We start from the raw sequence: 21,406 nt of genomic DNA, 5'->3' as shown, positions 1-21,406 counted from the left end.
TTCATACATCTATCGCCACCAGCATCCCCTGCCTCCTTGCAGAGCCCCGAGAAAGTTAGGACGAGTTCTCAGCCTGGGGAGGTTTGTCTCTCTTCTACAGCTTAGCAGGCAGAGCAAAAGTGTTCTCCTGTTTAGGATAGTAACAAGAAGGAAGGACAAACCGTAAGTGGAAGGAAGCCACACTCTGGTCTTCCCTTAGTAACAAGAAGGAAGGACAAACTGGTTGTTTCATGGTTTATTATTTGACCGGTTCAATCCAGAAATAATCAATTTAATTTATCATTAAATTATAATTTATTTTTTAAATAATATTAAATTATAATTTATTTAAAAATTAATAAAATCAATAAAAATACCAAACTTATAGTTTTTTAAATAATGATAATTATTCATCTGATTTTAATAAAATAATTAAATTAAAAAAAATCTTCATATCATGATATAAAAAAACATAATGAGATACCTTTTTTTATTTTTTATTTTTATTTTTGAATATATATTTTTCTTATTATACACCTTTAAAATTTATCAACTTTAATATAAAATAATTAAAGCTTTGTCTTAAAGCTTTAGAAGATAAGATATCTTCCTTAAGACTTGACTCCATGACTTACCAGGTGGGCTGACGCTTGTTTATTGAATCATTAGTCACAGTCGAGAGTAGTACCTACAAATTGCTTTGAGAAGGATTTTTGACCGAATAACAGTTGCACCCTAATTAATTTTCAGCCACCACCAAGCATTGTTGTAATCCTATCAAATCGATTCAAAAGTCATGATGTCATATAAATTACGTCTTTTATTCGTGATTCGATGTTTGACACATGCCTTGGTGCTGCTATAGACAATCTTGATTATTTCTTGCATTTTCTCCGAAATGCCATAAGAGATTTGTCATTTTCCATACGTAAACCATATAGTTTTGCTTAAGCATCTTTAGAAAAACCCTAGCCCTTTTCAGTCAAAAGTTCTTTATTACTTCCTGCATCAAGTCTGCATCCACCTTCGTCAAGGTAAAATCTATTTGTCTTATTGTTGTATTGTTTGGAAAAGATCTTATACAGAGAGTTTTCTCTAGGATACTGCACTCTAGAACATATACTTATTAGGATTCATTTTACTTGTATCTTTCAAATGACTTCTGAGAGTTCTAAGGATTATGGTGTATGTTGTTATGTTGAGTCAACATCTTCTAACAACTTTTCTCTTTTAGTTCATAAAGGGAGGAGGATGTTAGGACACATCGTCTTGGAACCTCCCAAAGAGGCAAAATTGGGCGCTTAACCTAGCAAGATTGTGTCAAGCATCCTGAGGCAAGGAAAAACGTGGTATTGTCCCTTTTACTGTGGTAGAACTAGTATGTATAAAGAAAAGTTATGGCATTTCAGTGGAGCTCTAGGAGCAGACATAGTGCTCATATAATGATCTGCTAGAGGGATGGGTAGCTCTTTCAGCTGTAGTTTTAAGGTGTGAGGCAACTTAGCCCTTACACCCTTTTGTAAGGGAGGTGATCGACTTGCTAGGTTTTGCTCCATTTGAACTATCTCCAAATGTTTTTTTTTTTTTTATGCATTTTAGGTTTATATATCTCATATTACTCATCTGGGGATACGCAAGCTTATGGCAAAGGAGCTTACATACATATACGTGCTAATGAAGAATCCGAAGACACCCATATTATAATTTATGTCTAGACGAACAACGAAGGATTTGAAGGGGTTCACCTATAATAAAGATAATATGGGTCATTAGAGGGCTGAGTATTTCTTCTTATTATACTCCATGGGTGGGAACTTTCAAATGTCTAGTATGACGTGTAACGGTGTTTTACATTTTTCTAATATTAGTAATGACAGAAATGTCTTTGGTCTTTCTCGTCAAGTCGAGCATCTGAAACCAAGCCTATATGTTAGCCAACAGGAATAGATTTGGAAGTTTTGGGAGTTGTCCAAGGAGAAACGCAACTTGGACAATCTCATAACTGATAGGAAGCTTTAATAGCAACCGGTCTTGTCCAAACTACTTTTTCCATTGTAGCAATGAAGAGAACCACCCATGTGTGGCCATTCTCTAAGTTGTTGTGTCCCTCTTCCACAACCTAGCAGGCAGAGCAAAAGTTCCAAAACATATGGGAGTTCAGAGAGGAGTGCAGCTTATCTTCGCTAAACCAAAATGCTATCTTCGATGATGTATATTTTGATTAGATTTAAGTTAATCTTATTTGGTGTTTGTATAAATTATTTTATTATTTGTTATATGCAATTTACCAGTGATTATTGTTAAACTCGGTGTGGATTCCATTTTGCGTAAAATATGTATCCTTGTGCCATTAAATGCATCATGCAATGAGTGAGTTAGCAGGTCCTGGTTGGTTCTTATGCTACCCGAGGCCGGGGATCTTGTTATAGCTTCTGTTGAGGCCCCCCTTAAGGCTCATTTAACAGTTCTCTTTGAAAGCTTCATCGGGCTCATCAAGGCCTTCTATGCATGTATCACTATTTTAAATTGAGGGATCCTGTCTTAATTGGTTGGCCAAATAAATTTTAGAATATAATAATTAAATTTATAATAATTAAATTAAATAAATTAAAATTTTATAAATATGATAGAGATTTAATTTTTTTTTTAATTTTAATATTCGATTAATTTTATTGTCATCTTCTGATGCTAATCTAAGATATCTTCATCCGATAAAAATACATATCATCGTTGGAAGACTAATGAGAGAGGAAGATATAATGAAGGTTGATAATCAATTAAAATTGAAATGATCATTGAAAAAAGAGAAAAAAATCTTAGAAAAAATAACCACTTTTTAAACTTTAAATGAAAAAAATTATTAGATTTTTAAACCTAAAGAGAAAAGATAATAAATTTTTAATTTTTTAATATTTTAATTAAATAATATTTTTATTTTTAAATTTAAAATTAAAATTTAATATAAATTTATATTTTTAAAAACTATCTATGGGGATAAGTTTTTTTTTTTTTTTTGTCATAATTATATACCATCAAAATAATAATATTTTATTGCCATATTTAATGCATTTAAATTGAAATTAATAATATTTAAATGGCAAGTCAGCAAGTCGTAATATTCTAGTGATAGATAAGGAAAACTTAATTTGACATTAATTACCTTACGTATCACGAAATTTAATTGACCTTTTCTAAGGGAGACGTACATTACATTGACTTGAAATTTCCTGATTTTCTTGGAAGGCGGACGAGGAGATAATTAATATTAGGTTCAATTCAAAGGCAATGTCCATCCCAAACTTTCATGGAATAACTTTTCTACCCTTTAAGTTTAAAAGATCAATTTTCATCGCTCTATCAAATCAATATCAATTTTAACGGTAAAAATGTATTTTTATCACCTTGTAAAATATATAACAAGGTTAATATTACTTACACAATAAATAGTATAATTAAATTATATTTTCAACTTAACTACTTCATATTTTTTTTATTTTTTCTTTTTTTGGATCCTTTTTTCGCCTATCTCGTTTCTTAATTCTATTAAATATTGAAAAAAACATATTTGAGTTTGTGGAAACCTAAAATCCAGCCAAAACATTTTATTTGTCAAATATGTTTTAAGATATTAAAATAAAAACTTAAGTGAGAAAGGAGTTGCAACCAGTGTTAGTAAAATCAAACCAAATCGATTAATTTAATCGGTTCAATCATGAACCAGTTCTTAGTCTAATCTGATTTGATTTGTCTAAAAAAGATCGATTTTTTCCTTTATATATATTTATAAAAAAATTGCTATTGAAAATAAACAAATATTAATTAGAAAAAGAAGAGTTATTGAAAATAAACAAACATTAATAAGAAAAAATAATTGAATTGAATTGATTTTGGTGAGTTAAAATAAGTTAATAATTTTACAAATATTTTTAATATAAGAAAACTAGATGAGTAACATTAGATCATTCTGTTTAAATACATGTTATTTATATTTAAAAAATATGATAAATATTTAACAGTATTCAAAAAATACATTATAATTTAGGAACTAGTTAAACTAGTCGAATTATAAACTGGTAAGACAACCAATTCAATTACTAATCTAATTTCAAAAACATTGGTTGCAACTACAAGTTGAATAAAAGTCCCTTATTGTGGGGTTGCAATTGAGTGTATGGTAAAGTGGGTGGCATGGAGTGGAGTGGACAATTCCATAGACAAGCATGTAATTAAGAGTACATGGAGGGGCAACATTGGTAATTAGAAGGGAGTAATCTGGTTTCAAAGGAGTTAATTAAATGAGCAAAAAAGGAAAATGACTTTACTACCCTTTTATATAAACGTTTTTATTGATAATAAATTATGTGTATAATTTTATATATAAATAATAATATATTATTATGTAATAGAGTGATATTTTATCTCTAATTTAAAATTATTAAATTATATAATGATAATTTATTATTTATATATAAAGTTATATATATTATTTATACATATAATATTATGTTTTTTAAAGGAATAATGAATGATGTATGGGTGGATAATAAATTTTTCAAACTCAAACAGTAGAACAGTACTTCCATGATAGTTGAGGGTAGAGAGACAATAATATGGCAGAGTTGAAACAAAGCCTTGATATTTTCATCCCCCTTGCGCCGGGATAACCTTGATGAAAGCGAAACTTAAATTGCGGTCTTACATAAATACGCCATTCATGTGGCCGGCTTTTTTTAATCTTTTGTGTCGACATCTGCTATTTTATTATTTTTGCACCAAACCAAGGACAGAGTCCATGAGGTTTTAACCACGGAGTGCCATCAGCTGGCGGCTGGCAGCACGTTTGTCCTTTTGTTTTGTGGATTATTCACCGCCCCAAACGAGCCAATAGAAGCTTTGAAACATGACATCTACCAAAGGAGAAGATGCCTTTTCACTGCTCGGTAGAGCACTGTGAATGTAAACACTTGTTAATTGCAGGCCCAGGAGTCAAGACTCCCTTTCCTTTTCTCGATGAGTTTCTAAAAATAATGGTAGGGTCACATTGCCGATTGATTAATAAAATCACAAAAAGTACTACAAATCAGTAGGTTAAATGCCAATAGATAAAAATTCTAAATATGAGGGTAAGGATTTAAATTCTATTTTATAATATTTTTATATTAAATTTAATTTTAATTTATATATAATAATTATAAATTTAATTATTATATATAAGATTTTATATATTTAATATGATAAGCTCAATATCAAAAAATAATTTAACTTAAGTGAAGTTTTTTTATTAGAAAAAAATACAAACAATTACACACATTTCCAAGTGATTCTTTCCCTTTCTTTGAGAATAGTTTGAATGATAAAAAGAAGGAAATTTAAACGGCAAAAGAAATAAATTTTAAACATAAAAATTAGGGTTTTAATTTCATTAATGACATTTCAAAATCAAATTCTTAATTTATCTAGAACAGTAATGATAAACTTTATCACTGTATTTAAAGTTTTATATATTTAATATGATCGATTCGCTCTAAAAAAAGATAATTAATCTAACTCAAATAAGTTTTCCCCGTTAAAAAAGTATGTGTGTTAAGATGTTCCACTTATCTTTCAGATTTTTTATTAATTCTATCTAAGAATTCTTTAAAATTTGTTGCTAACAAAATGAGATCAGATGTTGGCGCATCCTTCAATAATTTTTCTAACAAAGTAAACGTTGAGAAAATCCCTTGTTCAGATTTTTTTTGATTAATTATTATATAACTCTGTAGGTCAACTTCAGTTTAGCGTTTTGGAAAACAAATGATAATGTAAAAAAACGCAGTCCTCCCTAAATAACGCAGACTGCCAACATATATTAGAATTTAAAGCATGGTCTTCTACATGATAGCTATGGCTGCACATTATCGAAGACTTCATATATACATATATATTCCATATCAAACCGATACTTGTTTGTGACTTGTGAAGGGCAGATGCCAAAACATCCTTGGACTTTCGCAACATTACTTAACAGCTGCAAAATGTAGATCATGTCAAAGCAGGCAAGAGATAATTTAGATTAACTTAATTTAAAATGGATAATCGTGTATGACGGGCTACCTTGCAAATGGATCATCAAATTTTTTTATTGTCTAATGCACTAAAATGGATGGATCATGGTTATTAATTAATAGTTGACATAGAAAGAAATATATATCATATTATATTCATGTATAGGTGTTATAAATTCTTTCATGATTCAAAATCACCAAGACCCCACTATTATTTTTCTTTTTAACAAAGGAAAAGCTCCTTTGACTTTGTCAGATAAATCAATTTTGAGTATAATGAGTGGAGATATAACTATTGTACTGAATAATTTAAAATTTCAGTAATCAGGAGATTAATGTAATTTAAATCATAATAATTGAATTATATATCGTATCGTATATAAAAAATATAATTTTTTATATTGTTTATCGCATCGTATCATACTGTTTCCATTCACGCCCACATTAAACTCAACTTTCTCCGGTTTCGCCATTCTGAGCATACATGGGCTTTCTTGACTCCGATTTTGCCATTGCTTTTCAGAGCTTCCCAGCATATTGACATTCCCTCTTAGGCTGGACTTTCTTGATATGGACTTCCTATTCTGTTTTTTTCTTCTTCTTCTTCCCTTTTTTGTTTTTTTTTGTTTTTGTTTTCTTAATCTTTTTTTAATCAGATAATTTTCCTTTTCTCTCTCCTTTTTATTTTATTTTATTTATTTTTCCCTTTTTTTTAATTACACATTTTTTTCCTTCTTTTTTTTTTTAATTTTCTTTTCTTTTTAGTTTTCTCTTTTTTTTTTTTTAAATTCAAGCCTGCTGATAATAGAGAGGCTGAGTTATAAAGTTGAGAGGACAATGAGTACATGGGAGAAATTAGTATCTGTATTTCTACTACCTTTGTCACTGCCTTGACCGGTTGTCTGAGTCTTTGTTCTGGTAGACGACAATGAGTCCACCTGTATTTCTGCTACCTTTGTCACTGCCTTTGTGGATTGCCTGAGTCTTTGTTACTGTTTTTGTCTGCCATGGAAAATAAAATTATAAAAAAAATTTATTAACATATTATTATTTTAAAAAAAATTAAAAACACCTTTAAAAATTTACGATTTTTTATATAATTTTATTATATTATTATTTTTAAAAAATATATATTAATCCATAACAATAATATATATCATATCATAAAATATTTATATTATATAATACATTTATTATATTATATTAATTTAACATACTTTATAATATTATTATTTTTTATTTGTATCATATTATATTATAAGATATATAATATATATCATAAGATATTGATAATTATAATTTTAATCTATACTTTCTCTAAAACATCTTGCAATCTTCTCATTTTTATTAACCTTTGGGTCGATGATTTTATAGCATGGAAATTACGGTTAAATCATTGAAGTTTGAACGTAATATTTCATAGCTGTTTATCAATCAAGTACCCATGTGACTCTTAATTATTAAAAGAGGCTTTTGTTCTTCCCAAGTCTAGTCTTCGCTCGGTTAAAACACGGCAAAGACAGCGCTTTGACAGTTAAAAATTAGAAATGTGGTTTCACGTTGAACAGCTAATTTCGTTTCTCTTTAGTCTTCGCATGCATGACAACGACAATTGCGGTCCAATTGTTTGTGACTCATGCCCGTCGATTTCGAAAACTTTTTTTGACTAAATTGTTCCTTAGTTTAGCCTTTCAACCTCTTAGTAAGTAGAAAAGTTTCAAAACGTGCAGTCTGCTTTGGCGTTTCTAACAAACATGCCATGCGACAGATTCCTCCTCGTGGAACATTCATCCGAGGAGCTTTTTCTTGTTTGAATCAGCCCTATCAATTATGATAAGCGATTACACATAATAGTAGTTATAGTTATTTTATAATATATAATACGAATTCTACGAAATAATACAATACAATATATAAAAAGAATTATACATATCATAAAATGTATCAAATTAATACGATAGAACAGATACATGTTAGACATGTATTAAACGATGTAGGACCGATGTTGACTCCAGAATATTATCAGACTGTAAAATTGACCTTATTCTCTGGTATTGCTTTATTTTCATTTTTGTAATTTTGTAGGTGCACACAGGCTTTTGTTTTTATATGTTGGCATTATTTAAGCTAAGGTAATTAATCACGGTAAAAAGTTCTTACTCACAGCACACACACTTATTTTTCTGCACTTAACACATAAATTTTCTGCTACACACAGGACAATCACCGGCTCCATATTTATACTAAGCTAAAGTCAGTTGTTAGCCGACTTTAGCTTTCTTTAAATTTCTTGAGTGGCGGTTGGGAGGCTGGGTACTCTGGAAATGGCAGAAGCTTGCAAGCGAACAGTCTGGAGCTTTGGATGGAAGCTAGCAACATTTCTTCCTTGTGGAAAAATTTCTGGAGAGAGAAAGACAGAGGTGTAAATTTATTTTGCCAAAATTTGGGAAAATAATTTATCAGACTAATACTTAATCTTATAATTCAAAAAAGTCATATCATTATATCCACGTAATGATGTAAAATATTTTGTACATTTTAATATGTATAAACTCAATATGAAACTTTAATATATATAAATATTGTTCTTAAATCTTACTAACCCTAATTTTGTTTTAATTATATTTTCATGAAATTAGAATTTGTAATTATTATAAATTAATTAAGTGTAATTGATAAAGCTTTAGCTTGATTTCGGTGTAATTGTAAAAGAACTCAAACTAGATTTTTCTCTTTTTCTCTTGTAATCTATTCTACGTATATCTAATGATAAATAAAAAAAAAATACACGTTTGAGCAGAAAAGACCAACCTTTTATAAAAACATCAATTACACATTTATCAAAAATATATTATACTACATAAATTCTTTATAACACTTTAGCCAATGATTTATCATTAGACATGTAGTTTATATTAATTACATATTAACCACATTAATGAAAATATTCTTAAAAGAGGAGGTGCTTCTTTATTTGGCACTTATCACCTTGTTAATAAAAGATTAAATCAAGATAGAACTGTAATTTTTGTCTCTGGTGAAATTTCCTAAGAAGCTCCAAATCTTTAAGTTCCACGCCAAGTGAATGGTCATCAACACATGCGTGGTAAAAAAGACTAAAGCTTTTCTTTTTTTTTTTAAATAAAAAGAACGTGACATCAATTGTATTGAAAATTCAGGCAAATTGACGAATTCATAGTCACCCTTGTTGCAATAACTTTCAGTTATAAATGTCTTTTAGGACTTGGCATCCGAACAAAGCCATTCAAAACCAAGCTTCCTTTGCTTCCTGTTTAGCTTAATTTTCTCTTCCGAAACTCAACTTCCAACTCCATGGAGAAGCAAGCCACAAAAATTCATGCAGCACTGCTTGCTAGCCCTGGAATAGGGCACCTGGTCCCTGTACTCGAACTAGGCAAACGCCTTGTAGCTCAGCTTGACTTTCAGGTAACCATCTTCGTTGTGGGAGCTGAGGCCTCAGTTCTTGAGTCTCAGCTTCAAAGCTTCCCCAATCCGAATATCTTCAACGTTGTCTCTCTTCCGCCTGTGGATATCTCAGGCCTTGTTGACCCAAATACATCAATAGTAACAAAAATTATCGTTATGATGCGTGAGACCATACCATCGCTGAGATCAGAAATCTTTTCATTGAAGCTTCGTCCCACGGTTCTCATTGTAGACTTATTTGGAACAGAAGCTCTACCGTTGGCCGATGAGTTTAATATGTTAAAGTATGTGTTGATTGCTTCTAATGCTTGGTTTCTTGCTGCAACAATATATTTTCCTACTGTTGATGGGAAGGAGGAAGATGAGCACATGCTCCAGCAAAAGCCGTTGATGATTTCAGGCTGCAAACCAGTGCGTTATGAGGATACCCTGGAAGCCTTTCTAGACAAAAACGATGAGTTGTATGCGGAGTATTTACGTATTGGGCTTGAAATACCGACGGCTGACGGGATTTTAGTCAACACCTGGGAAGACTTGGAGGCCGAAACACTTGCAAGCTTGAGAGATGACAAGCTGTTAGGCCGAGTCACCAGGCTTCCGATTTATACAATTGGTCCATTAGTGAGAGAGATGAAGTCTCCAGATTTGGAGAGTCCTGTATTGAATTGGCTAGATAAACAACCAGCTGAATCAGTGATTTATGTGTCATTCGGAAGTGGAGGTACTATATCTTATTCAGATCTGATTCAATATGATTTTGTTTCAATCTGATTTGTATTATTTTAAAGGATTATGATAATTACATGGTAATACCATATATAATACAACATTTCTTTAATAATATTGATCCAATTTTCAACTCAATTCACAATTATTCAGGTACTTTATCAGCCAAACAAATAGCCGAGCTGGCATGGGGCTTGGAGCTAAGCAAGCAAAGATTCATCTGGGTGATACGCCCGCCGGTAGAAAACGACGTAACGGCGGCGTATTTCAGTGTAGGAAAAGAATCAGATGGCACCCCGAATTATTTGCCTGAAGGGTTCTTGACAAGAAACTCAAAACTAGGATTAGTAATCCCAGACTGGGCTCCGCAAGCAGAGATCTTAAGGCATCCATCGGTTGGTGGAATTTTATCGCACTGTGGGTGGAATTCAACGACGGAGAGTATAGTGAATGGGGTGCCGATGGTTGCTTGGCCACTTTACGCAGAGCAAAAGATGAATGCTACGATGCTGACAGAAGATATTGGGGTGGCTATAAGGTCTAAGAAGTTGCCGTGTGAGAGAACAGTGGAGAGAAAGGAGATTGAGATGCTGGTGAGAGGTGTTATGGTGGAGAAAGAAGGAGATAAAATAAGAAGCAGAGTTAAGGAACTGAAATCCAGCGCCGAAAAGGCCTTGAGTAGAGGCGGTTCCTCCTACAATTCACTGTCACGAGTTGCTGAAGACTGCGAGAAAAGCTTGCAAGGCCTCGTAGAAAAGGCCTATGGTGCATGAAGCATTGCAAGAAATTCATTAACTACATGTGTTGCGTTGAAACTTGAATGATAATTTGCTCTTATGCAGACTTTTATGTTATATATTCTGTCGTTTGTAATCGGGAATAAGGAAATGCATTAACCTTCATGAATAAAAGATGATAGCTTGACTCTGTTCCTTCTATAATTTGTGGAGGACATGGCGTCTTATTCCAGCCATCGCCCTTCTATGGATCCAACATTGCCCATTCAACAAGTCAGTTGACAAAGCCTACATTAGTCAGTATGAAATATTCTGAAATACCATAACCAAACTCCTCCCACTACTCTCCTTGACCAAATTGATGCCCTCTCAATCGCCTCAACGTTCATTACAAAGGTGTGCAGTCGGTTCACTGCTAGCCAAACCACCGTTGATCAAGACCTTGTTCTCGTTCTTGCTCACACGTCCCACCGCTAGTCGAACCATCAACACATTCCCCATGTGCATCCACCGTCGATCAAGACCTCGTTCTCGTTTTCTGTCGGAGTATGGGTTGTCTTGCCTGAGTTTAGGTTGGCGGCTAAGGGGTAGAGTCTAGACAGCCTAGACTAACACATGCCACCTGAGAAAAGGAGGGTGATAGTGAAAGAAAGAGGAATTGGAAGAAAAAGTTGACGGGGCTATAAGCACGTTGACCGCCACAATACCGTGTGCCACACGTGCTCTACTTTGACACAGTTTTTAAAACCATAATTAAAAAAATCGTTTTAAAAAATTTCCAAATTTAACTAAATTATTTTAAATTTTAAATTGAAATAAAAAATATGGTTTAGTAAAATTAAAATAATTTATTTTTAAATATATATTATTTAATAAAATTAATTAAATTATAGTTTTTTATAACATAATATAATCATATGAAATATATTAACAATAAACATATAATGAAAACAATAAAATAAATATGAAAAAATAAGTTATACAACTAATTATTTATTAAACAAATTTATTAAATATAGTTATATATACATATTTTTAAATATGTATATATAACTATATTTATATACATATTTATATCAAATTTATTAAATATATTTGTAATTAATATATTAAATATTATTAAATTTTTCACCTTAAAATGGATTTATTTATATATTTATATCATATTTTTTATAATTTAAATATTTTTGTTATTTTATGTATTAAAATATTTAAACTGTTTTTATCTTTACTTTTATAAAGATTTATATTTATGATTTTATGAAAAATATACTATTGTTTAATATTATGATTTTATATTGTTATATTGTTTAGTGTTGTTATAATATAGTTAAAGTATTGATGATTAAAACTAAGAATAAATTAACGAAGATTCAGATCTGGATAAAAAACATAAGAAGAATAGGTTGACATTAACATCAATCCATTTTTCGTATGTTTTTGGATAAAAAGTTGGCGTTAATGCAAACGTCAACCATTTCTTCGTGTATTTATGGATTAAAAAATACACACCATCAGCCCCTTTTCATGTATTTTTATCCAAACTTGAATCTTCGTCAATTCATTTTTAATTTTAACTTTAGATATTCTAACTATATTATAACAATATTAAATAATATAACAAAATGAAATTACAACATTGGTCAATAATAAATTATATTTCATATGAAATATAAATATAATTTTTTATAAAATTAAAAATAAGAATAATTTAAATATTCTAATACATAAAGTGATAAAAATATTTAAATTATAAAAAGTATAATATAAATATACAAATGAACCCATTTTGAGAAAAAAATTCAACATCTCATATATTAATCACATTTAATTAGTTCCTAATATAACAAATTTAAAAAAGTGAAATAATTAAAAATTATAAAAATAATTAAATTTAGCCTATGAAATTCTGCTGTCAAATCTTTCATTCTCTTCTTTTAAAGAGTAAAATGGTTCATTTGAAAATTTTCCTCTCATTTGGGCCCATATATATTTCAACTTCCCCTATAAATTTCGTATACTTTCACGAGTACAACATTGACTAAGTACATTAGACAAGACATGTTAACAAACATCCTTTTTTAATTATTTCTAGTTGTCTGTTTGATCCTAGTTTTCCGATTCTTCTACCAGGAGTATTGGACGCGCAAGCGACTTCAGTTTGGCTTAATTCATAAGTTAAATAGGTGATTTGATTTAGTTTAAACGTAGTTTATAATTTGATTTAAATTATATTAAATAATATTATTTTATCGATAAATTATGAATTTGAATCATGAATTTAAATTATAAATTCAAATAAAATTTAATTCATCTTTAATGTTAGTTTGATAAATTCGAATCAAACTATTTTTTATTCAAATTAAACTCAAACCAAAATATATTCATACTCAACTTGATTCATATCCACCCTTACGTGCAAGACCTAAGTCCATAATATGAGTCATTCAATTTTAGTTCATTAATTAAACTAATCATATATTTAAGGAGTACTTATACAACATTAATTAAGAGATTGAATATTATAATACCTATATAGTCAATCAAATAAATTTAAAACAAATTTATCACCATTCCAATTTTCTAATAAATTTTTAACATCCATCAATCTTAGCTAATAATTTTCTTATGGGCATAGTATGATATTCAAATTTTCATATAAAAAAATACAAAATTAAATTAAAAAATCATTAAATCCAAATCAATTTATACCTTTTAAGTTGATGGATTGTTGCTTTTTATAAAAAAAATAAAGCCACATTGGCAAATTTTAATAAGTTTGATAATATTTTAAACATTTTATTAGAAGTTCAATGTACTAAGCTAAACTCTACACAAGTACACCATACATCAAATGGGGGTAAGTGAAACATTGCGATACTCATCAAGTTTTTTCTTTTTTAGATAACTGAAAACTTCGTCCGTATTTATTAAACAAGTAAACCTAAAATATAATAATCAATTTTATAACCACTGTATCAGGTAAATCAAAATTTTACAAATATGATAAAAACTCAAACTTAAACTATCATCTTAAAAATTTTATAAATATAGTATTACTAGTTAGAAAATCCATCCTTGATCGATAAACATGGATCATACAAATATCACTTTAATATGCACAAATATATATTAAAAGTTTGATAAATTATTTAACAAAAAAAAATTTCATTCATTGATCAGACCAACAAGCAAAGCCATCAATATTTAACTTATTTTTCTTTTCCTTCTCTTTTAAAGGGAAGAGAACAGAAATGAACAGCAGAGGAAAATGCAGTCACCTTCCAAGGAATTAAAAGGTCATGCTCGAACAGGTTCAGTGGCTTTCTTAAGCCACGCTAACTCATGTTCGTCTAAGTACGGGGTTAGAATGTCTCTGCACTTTGAATGATAAGAGTTCAGCCAATCTGTCTCTTCGGCTGTTAATAAACTCAGGTCGATCATCTTTATCTGATATGGTGCCTGGAGGTAAAAAAATCATCAAGCATAAAAATAAGGCTGTTAATAAACTATCTACACACAATTTTAAGTACCCAATTAGATACTTAGATAATATATTATCATGTGATTAAGTATTATGATGATACATCATTTGAATATTCAATTAAATACTTAAAATTAAATACAAATTACATTACTCTTTTCTATTACTATGTTTACGTGTATACCAACTCAACCAAAATCTACAAATCCTGTAATGATCAAGACCATGAAACAGATTAAGAAGAACAGTTGATGGCAACTGCTTTTCTCGCAATCTATTTATGAAGTCTCAAGTGAGAAAATAACAGATTAAAGAATACCCGAAGCACAAGATGATAAAGTATAATTATCGATGACAAAAGAGAAATATAGAACATTTGATCATTTTGCATGGAAATATGGGATGGATTTGGGGAAGAAGATGATTAACTTACCCATGTTATATGTTCAAATGCCAAGTAACCTTTGTCACCAAAATTGAACTTTGTATCCGCCTCTTTGACTACAAGCACATTCTCCAACCTTATACCAAATTTTCCATCCTCATAGTAACCAGGTTCTGAGAAAGCAAATTCAAATTAATTATTAGTAAGTCCCAATGATACCAACAACAATACAACTTTCAATTTTCAGACTAAAATGACCTAATTGGGCAGAAACTCATTCAGGACATAATTAAGATGCCATTAGCCAAAAACAAATAAGTATAGGCCTGACTGATAAGAAGTTCAAGGAACATAAGCATTAGAGCAATAATTCAAAAAATAAGTAAAAGGCCAAGGTTAAAGCTACAATAAAAACCCTTATGAGCATGCCACTTGCACCATCACCATCAAATTTTTGTGTTAAAGTTAACAGGGCCCTATTGGAAGGAAAAGAAGCAAGGGCCTTTGTGTCAACCTAATGATCTTTCCTATATGCTTGTGAAACGTTAAAACCTCAAGGTTAGTCCATGTAATTAACTCAATTTGAAAACATAAACACGTAAATTAGTTCTCTAATTAGTACCACATAATTCTATCATGATCATGCTTAAAAACCATTGGATTTACTCATCAGACTGAAATGATATTTTGCATGTAACAATCCAGCCGTGATTAAAATATAGTCCTGATATAATCATGTCTTGATTAGAGAACTACTATATGTGTGTGCGCACAATTATGGAAACTTCATGATAATTTTCTTCTATAAGTACAATTAAAGTAAAAATACTACCATACTAACCATCTGTTGCAGTCATGGAAGCTTGTATAGGCACAAGTAGAGACTGGGGTCTAAAACTGATTAAGTGGGGTCCTGCCCAGGCATTGCAACAGAAAGGCAACTAATTAGGCTTTTCAATCAAATCAAGCATATAAGTAAAGGCAGTTGGGATTCACCACTTACCTTCATGAACGTTTAGGTAAGACCCAACTCCATGACCAGTACCATGCCGGTAATCAAGACCATCTTTCCACAAAGGCATCCTAGCAAGAATGTCAAGGGAATTACCTGTAAAAAGCAGTCATGCATTCAATCAGTAGAATCTACTAATGCTGATTCAACATTTTCTCGTAACTTCAAATTTGCTAAAGTTACACTCATATAAATAATAAAATATAATATAATAAATAGTGATAAACCTTATTTAAATGTGGAAACAGATGATAGGAGAAATTTAATACCAGTGGTTCCATTTGGGAATCGAGCATTTCCCAGAGCAATATGACCCTTGAGAACCTGCATTGCATCCAGGAAATCTCATCACAAAAACGAAAAGGAAAATCATTTTATTTTTGAGAAAACTGGAAGATCAACAACATGAAAGCTTAACTTTTGCCCAGAGAACGGACAATCAAATAAAATCAGTGGATTTCTACATTGACTATTCAACCTAAAACTGCAGAATTAAACATATTTTTGGATCAATTGTCAAAGGGTTAAATTTCACATACTAACAAGAATTAACAATTACATATACATTATTAGAAAGAGTCTATAAGATTCTTGCTGCAAAGGTGGCATAAAATAGGTGGTGAAAGAATGTATTATATGCTGCCTCATAAAAAATGTCAGGTTAGTGCCAAGATTGGTGGTGATAAATTGGTGGTCTTGGTAGTGGTTTGCCAATGCTGATGGTGGTTACAAATTGCAAGAGCTGGTAAACACCCTGATCACAGTTGTCACAGCCATTGGTCATCAGAAGTGTTATGAAAAGTGGTTGTGACAACAGCTAACTTAAAAGCATTGATTACTGAATCACTTATAAAGCTAATTATTGCAAATTAATATATATTATAACTACCCATATGTGTATCCTGTTGTTGAGAGATATTCCAATTCCTATTTATAACGGTACCACATCTTTTCAAGGTTACTTTTCAGGCCAACCAAATAAGCACCATAGCTGAGATTTAAGAGAAGTAAATGAAAGAACTAAGCCATATTTTGAGTTACATGCTATAAAGTTAGGTCAATTCAAAAAGTAAAAAGCCTGTACAAACAGGGGACCAAAGGGAGGAACATACCGCAGTATAGCAGGCTTTCTCATGCGCTGATGGTTTTCCAAAATGAACTGTTCGAGTAATATCAGTTGTTCCATCTAGATACTTCAATGATTCCCTCAGCAATATCAATAAAGAGATAAGCAGTGGAATTTAACAGTACAACAAACATATAGAGCATTGCATTGATAACTTGCAATAAGATAAGGCATTTAAGACTGACAAACCTGTCCTCCTGAATCACACAAATAGATGCTGTCTGGATCAAGCTCAGAACAAGTTTCTGCTTCCGGTGAATAATGCATTATGGCAGCATTTGGACCAACCGATGAAATAGTAGGAAAGCTTAAGCCTCTAAAATGCTGCAACCATAACCCATAAAAAGAATATATATTTTTATCATCTTGTACAAAAAAGGACACTAAAAAGAAATGCTGCCATACAATTAATTAGATTCAGTAATTAATCACAACAAGCCTATTATATCCATCCTCTTTCTTTCAGCCACATATAATTATTATCCTTAGTGCGCTATGACACAAAATCATAGCTTTGATTAAAATAAAATAACTCGCAAGAGTAACAGAACTCTATAAGATAATGAAATTCAACAACTCCACTTGGATCTATGAAATCTAAAACCTCCAAGACCCACTTAAGGCATATGTCTGGTTTTTGACACTCAAAGATATAATCAACCATGACCTCCAATGACAGAATTTCCTTTGCAAGTCAACTTATAAACAAGAAAAATGATCTCTAGTATGTGCACTGTGCATCTGTGATATTTGCAAAACATATCAGAGGCAAACTCTTAACAACTTAGTAAAATGTACTAGAAAGAATCCATAAAGCTCATCAGACCAGACCAACAAGATAAATCAATGATGTGATTGACTTATTACTGATTTCAACCAGTATGCCTCCGGAGTCCCTTCTGATTTCTATACAAGAGTGTGAATTTGAGATACAGAGCAATATAGGTAGATGGTCATAGCACTTTTTTATTATTATATTTTCTACACCCTAGATGCTCTCTTTCTCAGCTCCCAAATTGATTTCTTAAGTCACAAAGATATTGCATTGTAATGCCAAAACTATAAAACCAGAAAATTCAGAAGTTTGATATAGTCTAGTGCATTACATGAATCTTCTTATTTAAACTTTATTTATTCATATACATACTTCAGAATAATATGAAAGTATCCTACCTCTTTAGATGCCCGGAAACTTTCCAGCTTATCACTTACAGTCAACTCTGTCAACTTCATGGTTCCCCTGTTAATGTTCATTCCATTGACAAAAGAAAAAATTATCAGAGTAATACAAGAAGCTCAAAACACAAAAAATGTGTTAAACAACTATCATGTGCTCGGCCCAACAAGAAAAACAAAATAAAAGAATCAATCTACCAAATTTCATAACAACAAAGTAATTAAATGTGAATGGGTTATTGAGATGTAAAGTATAAACTTATTTTATCAATGGAAAGAAGGGCAAAAACAACACTACGAATAAAAATGTGATACTTGTGTTCAGAGAAAATAAAAAAATAAAGGCAGACTTACGAATTCTTTTTCTTCTTTCCTCCCTCTGCTTCCAAGAAGTAACCGGAAGCCCCATAAATCTCCTGCATCTGTACAAATTAGAAAAAAAATTAGTCATCAAGTTTCAAGCCAAAAATGTTGTATGGCTACTGAAGGTAGAGAAATAACTAGAAACTATGTTAATATATTCATACAATTTCAAGATAATATAAAAAGTTAAAAAGTATGTAGACTAAACAGTATACCTGCTTATCCAACCAGGCAAAATATTGCACAACAGCTGCACCATCCCGAATGTGGGCCTTTTTCAACCCAATCAATTCAACTGGGTTCTAAGCTCCAAAGAAAATTAGTTGGTACTCATAAATAAGTTTTTGAAATTTTTGCAGCAATGAAAAAAAATAAATTAAAAAAATGTATTATGGCTAAAATAAGGGGCTCTTTTCAGATTATTCAAATTATATTAAGCAACAGATACTGAAAACATCATGAATAAGACACTTTATATCAAACACTCAAGCACTATTCACTTTAGCTTTGCAGTAGACAGAGCCCTGCATACTTCTAAAATTCTATTGTATAAAAAAATTATTTGCATTTCTTATTCTGGTAGGTAACAAAGAGCATGCACTACCTTCAAAGCTTTTGCAAGAGCCAAAGGCGACTGCTGCATTAAGACCTTATCAGAATTTAATTTTGAATATAGAGCATAGCAGCATGAGCAAGGATCAACCCATATGAGATCAGCTTTCCCTTCTGCTTCTTTTGTGCCATTCCCTTGTATATTAATCAAACTGGAATTTAGCTGATCAGATTCAAGCAAAACCACATCTCTGCTAACTGCATTATAGTCCCGAATTTCAATTCCACTCTCCTTCAATGCGAAGTTCACCTGCATACAAAACAAATTTCTTGCTGTCTGAACTGTTAATGTCATACTTGCCCTTCATGGATACAAGAATTACAAGCCACCAAATAAGATAGCACAAGTTTGCCCATGGCTTTAACCACTAAAATGAAATACAACAATGATCAACCTGATGCATAAAAAGAAGGAAAAAGAAGAATCCCCACAAAGAAAAATTCCTGATAGATCAAATGGGAAATATAGCATACACTACATTAACAACTGTAAATAGTTGATGCAAGAAAATGGGCAAAATCTAAATACTTCATGATACTGACCTCAGAGGACACTTTCTTGTTGTCCAAATAGAGAAAAGCTGAAATGGTTGTTACCATAGCAAATGCCTGAACAACTGGACAGTAGGATACATCACTTCCCCTAATATTATACAACCAAGCAACCTGCAAAACAGAAATAGAACTTATATTGCCATTAAAATAAACAACAATCAAAAAAGAAGGTCCAGGAAGTAGAAATTTAAACCAAAAGACAAATGCAACTGCCAAAAATTTTATCAAATTCTAACACAAACCTCATCAAGAGCTGTGATGATGATACCACGAGCTTTCTTACGAACAAGCTTCTCCCTCAAGTCCTTCAATTTGTTAGTAACTGTTTGACCAGTAAACTCTACTGGATGGAGAACAACCGGATTGATTTCTGCTGGTGGCCGATTTTTCCAAACCTCATCCACCAAATTGGTTGAGGTTTCAACCAACTTCTGTTGTTTTTCGGCAAAAGCACGCTCCCATCTCTGTGCAGTCTCTATCGACACACACCAGGGGTCAACACCAATGGCAGCGTCATGTGGCAGGTTCTAACAAAATCAAATGACAAAATCCACCTTTTACCATCAGAACATGCATGAAAAATAAAAGCATAATAAGTAAAGCAACACATAAGAATAACCAGAATTAGTATAACAATCAAATCATCAGAAAGAAACAGTTCTGAGATATTTATTGAAAAACCTTGTAACAGAACAAGGTAGCAAATCAAGTGACCGCATGATTAGAGCCAAATAAAAATGCTACGTCAGGGTTGACCAGTGCAAACTACCATAATGCATTAAAAAAAATCCGGTCTTACAAGTTTCAAGAGTATAAAATCAAAACTACCGCAAGACACTAGATATAAAAAGAAAGTTTTGGAGCCTTACATCAGCCATCCAGGCCTCCACAGCAGGATCTTCGCCGATTCTCATGAGTTTCCACTCATCTTTGAGTTGTTGTAATGCTTGCAGAAAATACCGTCCATCCGTCCACAAACGTGCATCATTCATAGTAATAACAGCCAAACCTGAAATCTCAATAGTCAAAGCAGAGTACTATTACCTTAAATCTATAAAACACAATAATATCATAGTTAAGAATTCAAATTGACCTGCGCTTCCGGTGAAGCAAGAAACAAATTCACGGCGTTTATCACGTGCAGAAACATATTCACTCTACAAAAATGCAATAAAAACATCAGATTAAAACAAAAACTAGAAAATCAATCATTTAAATTCATTTACAAAAACGGAACCTGGTGATAATCTTCGGATGGAACGATTAAAGCATGCAAAGGAGGATTGTGAGAAGACATGAGAAATCTCAAAGAATCGAGGATGTCTGCCATGTTTTTGGTAGTGTTGAGTTGCGTAATTGGTTAAGTGACTGATAAGAAGCAGTTGTTGTATAGATACAAAGAAACAACAAGAGGAAAGTTGAAGTGAAGTGAATAACCTCAATATAGCAAACCCTTTTGATTGGTGGGCAACCATTACAGTGACTAGCTTTTTAGAATTTTGGGTATTCTTAACTTATCCGATTTTTATGGCTAAATTATATGAAAACTCCTTTTGCTCTAACTCTTCCATTTTTATGCTACACTTCTTATCTCGATGATTGAAACCGATTCATTCTTCCTCTGTTCTTTAGTAAGAACATTAATGATTGAGTAAAAAAGATGCGGGTAGAAAAAAATTTGCATTTGTTCTGTTTTCACTCTACCGGCTGAGGATACTTCTGTTAGAATGAAGTCTCAGAATAAAAATATAAGAGAA

General features: G+C 31.4%; 2 protein-coding genes across 2 annotated transcripts; one reads left to right on the top strand and one right to left on the bottom strand.

Annotated features, from left to right (window-relative positions):
- The first annotated feature begins 9,302 nt into the window (after positions 1-9,302).
- LOC123199053 (UDP-glycosyltransferase 72E1-like) lies at positions 9,303-11,126 on the top strand. The gene is made up of 2 exons (XM_044613863.1): positions 9,303-10,194; positions 10,353-11,126. Exons 1-2 carry the CDS (start codon positions 9,360-9,362, stop codon positions 10,970-10,972), a joined length of 1,455 nt encoding a protein of 484 aa, XP_044469798.1. The 5' UTR covers positions 9,303-9,359; the 3' UTR covers positions 10,973-11,126.
- A 2,915-nt stretch (positions 11,127-14,041) lies between these two features.
- Positions 14,042-21,264, bottom strand: LOC123198845 (aminopeptidase P1-like). Its single transcript, XM_044613637.1, has 16 exons — positions 20,887-21,264; positions 20,743-20,806; positions 20,519-20,658; positions 19,892-20,176; positions 19,638-19,760; positions 19,087-19,344; positions 18,698-18,784; positions 18,474-18,541; positions 18,117-18,183; positions 17,133-17,267; positions 16,930-17,010; positions 16,087-16,141; positions 15,809-15,913; positions 15,647-15,718; positions 14,854-14,978; positions 14,042-14,398 (listed from the first exon to the last, which is right to left on the bottom strand). The coding sequence occupies exons 1-16, from the start codon at positions 20,977-20,979 to the stop codon at positions 14,237-14,239; spliced, it is 1,920 nt and encodes a 639-aa protein (XP_044469572.1). The 5' UTR covers positions 20,980-21,264; the 3' UTR covers positions 14,042-14,236.
- Between the last annotated feature and the right edge of the window lie 142 nt (positions 21,265-21,406).

The sequence above is a fragment of the Mangifera indica genome, chromosome 16, assembly GCF_011075055.1.
Source record: "Mangifera indica cultivar Alphonso chromosome 16, CATAS_Mindica_2.1, whole genome shotgun sequence".
NCBI lineage: Eukaryota > Viridiplantae > Streptophyta > Magnoliopsida > Sapindales > Anacardiaceae > Mangifera > Mangifera indica.
The sequence above is the reverse complement of the archived record's forward strand: the minus strand, read 5'-3'. Positions and strand labels throughout refer to the sequence as shown.

Excerpts from the sequence above, each read along its gene's own strand:
- LOC123199053 (XM_044613863.1), top strand. The coding sequence starts at position 9,360 with ATGGAGAAGCAAGCCACAAAAATTCATGCAGCACTGCTTGCTAGCCCT. Across the intron at positions 10,195-10,352 it reads TGTGTCATTCGGAAGTGGAG|GTACTTTATCAGCCAAACAA; the intron begins GTACTATATCTT and ends ACAATTATTCAG.
- LOC123198845 (XM_044613637.1), bottom strand. The coding sequence starts at position 20,979 with ATGGCAGACATCCTCGATTCTTTGAGATTTCTCATGTCTTCTCACAAT. Across the intron at positions 19,345-19,637 it reads ACAAGAAAGTGTCCTCTGAG|GTGAACTTCGCATTGAAGGA; the intron begins GTCAGTATCATG and ends TTTTGTATGCAG. Across the intron at positions 14,979-15,646 it reads TTCCATGACTGCAACAGATG|AACCTGGTTACTATGAGGAT; the intron begins GTTAGTATGGTA and ends TTGCTTTCTCAG.